The 6,148-nt window shown below is 49.6% G+C and overlaps 1 protein-coding gene across 6 annotated transcripts in view; it reads right to left on the bottom strand.

The window, feature by feature from the left end:
• Positions 1-4,012: 4,012 nt before the first annotated feature.
• Positions 4,013-6,148, bottom strand: part of NDRG1 (N-myc downstream regulated 1) — a 56,437-nt gene continuing 54,301 nt past the window's right edge. For 5 of the 6 annotated variants that reach the window (XM_055082280.1, XM_007106434.3, XM_007106436.4 and 2 more), the window contains one exon: positions 4,013-5,847. In XM_055082280.1, the coding sequence (XP_054938255.1) occupies positions 5,666-5,847 (182 nt within the window). In that variant the 3' untranslated portion in view covers positions 4,013-5,665. The remainder of the gene's footprint in view (positions 5,848-6,148) is intronic. The other variant, XM_055082281.1, reaches the window with a different exon arrangement.

Here is a 6,148-nt window from a genome sequence, read left to right as displayed (position 1 = left end):
TGCCGCGGAGCGGCTGGGCCCGTGAGCCGTGGCCGCTGAGCCTGCGCGTCCGGAGCCTGTGCTCCGCAACGGGAGAGGCCACAACAGTGAGAGGCCCGCGTACCGCAAAAAAAAAAAAAAAAAAAAAAAAAAAAAAAAAGGCATATAGCAGAGAAGTCACTGTTCTCTCTCACCCTCCACCGATGAAATGAAAATGCAGAAGCATCCTATATATTCAGAGGTCCCAGTTCCAGCTGAACCTGGGTTCTTTCCAATGTAGAACTGAGCAAAAATGATTTCTAAGGAGATGAAAAAGCTGGCACCAAACCCATGTATGGTTTCGTATATTATATGCTGTAAAGAATGTTTGCAGATCTCCATGCTAAATCTTGTTTTTCACACACCACTAGCGAAAGTGGGTTTCTCAGTCCATCCCATAAAGAGGAAGAGGAAGCTGCTAAAGCCTGGCTTATTGATGGCAATGACAAAAATGTCAGCCTGCCAGCAAAGGAGGAGACAGAAGAATTAAGAACCAGATGAAAGATACGATAAAGGCTGGTCACCGCCTGGGTGGGACTACTTAATGGAAGGACGAATGTCCCCATGGGCAGTAAAAGCCGCAAGGTCCCCCAGTTTATTAGTCCCAGGAACTAAGCAATGTTCTACAGTCCCAAGACGTCAATAGGTGGTTGCATTAGTCATGTTCTCAGCCAGCTGTTTTCCAGACAAGAGGGACGTAATCCATTTTAGAAATGGCTGCACAAAAGCCATTTCATCTCTGTGAGCCTTGGCTTTCTCATCTGTGAAGCAAGGGTAACTCATCCTCACAGATAAAGAGAAAAAAGGAAAACAAACTATAATAAACGCATAATAATATGACTATTATTAGTAATGCATTCTCTGCAGAGTGCCCTTGTCACGAGGTCATATGGTCAGTGCTTCCTGGGGAGGGCGGGGTGTTCAGGAAATTTCTCGGAGCAGGAATGAGGAAGGGCCTTTCCTGCAACAGCGAGTTTGGCTGTCAGTGGGTTTAATGGCAAAGCACATAGCAATTCACCGGCTATAGCTACATGGATTACTCGGAAGCCTGCCGTGTGTATGTGAGGGAGGGGACGGGAGTAGCGTGAACTAACCTCTGATTGCAATGAAGCGTCTCCTCTGACCTAAAGGTGGGCCACAGACCCTAACATCACCAGTGGAAATCACGTATATTTTTCTTATCACGATGGTGGCAGTTATCTCGAGATGCTCTTACGCTCATAGTTGATTGGACAGCGAGTGGACACTTGAATCAAGCTGGTCCCGTTCAATTCTTACCCTTGAAAGACACAAAGACCCGTTTGGTTCCAGGTCCAAGAAGCAGAAGGTCAAGGATCCCATCGTTTTATGCTTTAGAGATGCAGGGAAATCTGTTCTTAGAAAGAAGGAGGCTCATCTGCTCACTAGGCCCCCTCCCTAATCCCATCTCCAAACCCATAAGGCCAAGCTTCCCCTCTGCCCTTGGATTCCATGTGGAACACAGTTGAAGGGTTTCCGTGCAGGCTGAGAAGCCCAAGATGGATTTAGGCTCTATCTAGGGACCCATCCAGTGACCAATAGTGAGGTTGTGTCTGGGAAGCGGAATGCGGAAGGTGGCAGATGGGCCTCTGTTGCCCCTGTAGAGCCTGCACGTGGTTGATCTGGATGCACACTTGGTCTCCCAGCTGCTGCTGACACCCAAGGGTCTGGGGATTGAAACCAAAATAAGCAGCTAGGAACACAGAACTAGATCCCCAGCTGGCAAAACAGCCTCTGGGCAAACCATCTCTAATAGCATCTGATACATGCAAACACCTGCAACAGTTCGTTTCTCTCAATGGAAGCCTGAGCTCCAAGGAGCTGATCGTGGCAGGTCCAGGGGGTCTCTGTGCCACGTATGCGCCCACTGCCATGGTGAGTCCTTGCTGGCTCTTCTATGCCTGCCTTTCCTTTGTTCCTGACTCTCACATAGGATCCGTCACAGAAAAGGCCCTTACTGTGAATGTAGAATAAGGATGAGCCTACGTGCTTCTCCTCCTGCATCTAAAGCAGGGCTCCTTAACCTCGGGTCCTTGGATCAGGGATCCATGGATTAAATTCAGGGGTCGTGTGCTTGGATTGGGGGGAGATGAATCTTTGTTTTTACTAATCTCTAATTGCGATGCGGCATCGTGGGCCACAGACCCTAATATCACCAGTTGAAATCGCATGTATTTTTCTTACCACAGTTGTGGCACTTTTCTCGAACTGCTATTATGCTCATCACTACCTTGAAATTATATTGAGACCTGCCTCCACATCACTATTTAACTTATTAATAAAGAAACGTCACACAATCGGAACATTTGGAGAATTACACTTCACTATCAGTGGTTTCTTTTGCAATATTACGTGCTGTATTTTATGCGTTAAAACCCTTCCTGCTTCCCTTCCTGACGTGCACACCACACACGGTCCCCTCATCCTTCCCTGCCCAGGAGCTTGCTGCGCGGTGATGCAGGCTGCAAAAGTGTTTACAGCTAATTACGCTAAGAAACCCTTCAAGGTACGTGAAGCAAAAACCAAAATAATAAACAGATAGTTGTTTAAAAAGGAGGGGGGTGTTAGGTGTGGGCTGCATTTAGGGACTTGCTTCAAAAGAACAAGTATGGAAAAGCAGAAAAAGTAACTTAACAGTTGAGACACCTGGCAAACACGACCTCCGCCAGGTGCTCCAAGTCAACCTCACCCGTGTTAAATCACGTTGGCCCATCACGCTGACAGCACGAGGTGATGAGAATGGCACTGAGCCTCTGAGGTCTTCATTCCGCAAACTCAGAACCCCAACTGAACCATGAGAAAACCATATACGCAAACCTCAGTTGAAGGCCATTCTACAAAATGCCCCACCAGGGCTTCTCAAAACCGTCAAGGTCATCAAAAGCAAGGATAGTCTGAGAATCTCTTACAGGCCAGAGGAAGCAAAGCAGGCATGATGATGAAATGTAACCTGGTATCTGGACGGGATCCTGGGACAGAAAAAGGACAACAGGGAAAAACTAGTGAAATCCCAAGAAAGTATGGATCTTAGTTAATAGTCATCTATCAATGTTGATTTCTTAGTCGTGACCAATGCACTGTAGTAACATAAGATGCTAATAATAATAGGGGAAACTGGAGGTGGGGTATATGGAAACTCTCTGTACTATCTTTGCACCTCTTTTGTAAATTTTAAACTCATTTTAAATAGAAATGGGAGGTTGTACTGAAACCTGTTGTGTCTGCAGTTTTTTTAAAAAATACAAGGGCCAGGGCTTCCCTGGTGGTGCAGTGGTTGAGAGTCCGCCTGCCGATGCAGGGGACACGGGTTCGTGCCCCTGTCTGGGAAGATCCCACGTGCCGCGGAGCGGCTGGGCCCGTGAGCCATGGCCGCTGAGCCCGCGCGTCCGGAGCCTGTGCTCCGCAACGGGAGAGGCCACAGCAGTGAGAGGCCCGCGTACCGCAAAAAAAAAAAAAAAAAAATACAAGGGCCAGAAGCATTACAGGGATTGTCACTGGGTGGTCTTTCCACATGCTTTTCTATAATAAAAATAAAATGTGAAAAAAGATGTTTCCTTCTAATTATAGGATGAAAAGCTTGATCCCTTTGTCACTGTATCATTCAGCTACTGAGCGCTTGAAACAGGGCTGGTCTGAATTGAGATGTGCTGTGATGTAAAACACACCCCGGATTTCTTAGTAGGAAGAAAAGAATGCATGATACCTTAATAATTATATTGATCCTATGTTGAAATGATAATATTTTGGATATGTTGGGTTAAATTATTAAAGTTAATTTCACTTGTCTCTACCTTTTTTAATGTGGCTACTTGAAAATCTGAAGTTACATCTGTGGTTCGTATTATATTTTTCCTGGACAGGGACGCTCTAAAGCAAAGAATTCCAAAGGTGGGGGGCATGTGGTAGGAAGCCCCAGGTTAGGAAGGACCCATCCCAATGCACGACCTCTCGGGCGGAGGAAAAAGACACAAGCCACTGCAAAGTTACAAATTTATTGGTCTGGAAATAAATACAAATATCTCATTAAGAAACTCCTCTGGAAAGACTTGTACACAACAGTTTCTTGTTCTGATTCAGCCATTTCTGCCTCCCAGGGGGTAGGTCACAGATAAACTGAGTCATTATCCCCCCAAGCTACCTAGAAGGCTTGCCTATTCCCTCCCAGTAACCACCAGGCCCCGGCGGCTGAGCCACAATGTTCCTTTCACTCTGATCAAACTTCCTATGAGAAGGTCCACGGTTAGCCAAAGTAAAAATCAAAAGGCAGTAAGTAGTACAGGAACCTGACAGCTACGCTGACGTTGCCCAGAAATGTCAGTGGTGCCACCCCGTTCAGCGAGAGGTTAGAGGGGCAGGGACGAGGGGAAGGCAGGAGAGGGAAGGAAATCCCATGGAATACACATTCCAGAATCCCTGCATCTTCCGGGCCACCACTCCCCGAGGGAATCCCCACCCCCTACAAGAGCGAACAGTTCTATCTGAAGATCCCGGAAGGTCACCAGGTCAGAAATGTTTGGCCGGAAGTTCAGATTCAACCCGGGTTGTCAAAGATTGGAAGCTAGGTTTAACGCAATCACACGATTCCTGGGAACCAGATGGGATCAACTGAAATCACAACTGCACCGGATCCCACCACAACCACGAGGAATCCTTTACATCTAATAACAAAAAATACCACCCCACCTCCATGCCCCTGCCCCCCTCCCCCGGCCACTGCGTGGAGACGCATCACAGCCAGGCACAGCCCTCCATTTCAAAGAAGCAACTACACATCTACATGATCTTCCCCGGGAATGAAATAATCACTCGTCCACGTATTGGGGGTAGGAAGTAGGGGACGTGGAGGAAGAGTCAGGCAGCAGAATCAAAGCCTCAAACCCCCGATACCAAACGTGTGCCAAGGCCGTTTCTTTGAAAACCTGGGAGATTTTGTCACCTGCTTCTTTTGTCCATTAAAAAAATGCCAGAAAAACAGCCTTCTGGCATCGGCACTAAAAAGTGTATATATGCACAGGCGTTAAAAATCTTACTTCTTCAAGTTCACTACAGAGATCTGCTCTTCCAAACACTTCGGAGCCTCCACATAAATTGCACCGCTTTCCCCGCTTCCTGTTTGGCTTTGTTAAAAGAGCTCGCCACCATTCCCCGCTCTCCCCCTCTCCAAATCAGAAAGGGCTTGGTTTCCAGAAACTGGGTCTGTTTTTTTTCTTTAGTTGGAAAGGAAACAGGAAGTAGGTGGGCTGGGCTTCCAACAAAACGTCCCTTCGCGCCAGGATGCTCAGGTCAGCCTAGCCGTGGTCTGATCAAGTGTTTGCTCTGTGTTTCTTGTTTTTGGCAGTTTGGCGTCTCTGAGGGAGGGTAAGAGAGTGGCCTCTAGGCCGCTCGCTAGTGGAAACAGGACACTGAGATGCTCCTTTCCCTTTGGTCCACCCCGCCCCGCCCTCGCCGGAAAGGGAGCCCTCCACAAACCCAGTCTCACTTTGTCGTCACCAGAGCTCACTCGTACAAAATAAGCTTTGGATTAATACCGAGCTACATGTGGTTGGCAGGCAGGGGCGGGGAGGGGCCGGAGGAGGGGCGGCTACAGCGATTGATCCCAGAGTCCAGGTGCGGCCGTCCCCCGGGCCACCTAGCAGGACACCTCCGTGGAGTTGGGCCCTGCGCTGCTCCCGGAGCCGCCGGAGTTGGGGACGATGTCCAGCCGGGCGCCCTCGCTGGTGTGGGAGCGGCTGCGGACGCCCTCCAGGGACGTGACGCTGGAGCCCGAGGCTGTACGGGACCTCATCAGGCGCGTCATGCTGGCGGAGGGCACTGGCAGGGAGGAGAGAGACGCGTGAGGGGATGGGCCAGCGCCGGAGGCACCTGCACACCGGGGGTGCTGCCTGCCGTGTGCCCCGCCCGCCTGGGCGCCCTTGCTCCCGTCCATCCTCGCATGCCCTCCGGCTGCTGGGCTCCCCATCGTTTCTGTCTCTGCCCACAGAGGTGGAGTGCAAGACCCAGGTGGACTAAGGACTTGCTGCGATCGACCCCACAGCTGGTCTGAATCCCAGCTCTGGGACTTTGCGAGTGTCCCTCTCTGAGCCCCCGCCCCCCCCCCCAGCCCCATCAAATG

The sequence above is a fragment of the Physeter macrocephalus genome, unplaced genomic scaffold, assembly GCF_002837175.3.
Source record: "Physeter macrocephalus isolate SW-GA unplaced genomic scaffold, ASM283717v5 random_47, whole genome shotgun sequence".
Taxonomy (NCBI): Eukaryota; Metazoa; Chordata; class Mammalia; order Artiodactyla; family Physeteridae; genus Physeter; species Physeter macrocephalus.
The sequence above is the reverse complement of the archived record's forward strand: the minus strand, read 5'-3'. Positions and strand labels throughout refer to the sequence as shown.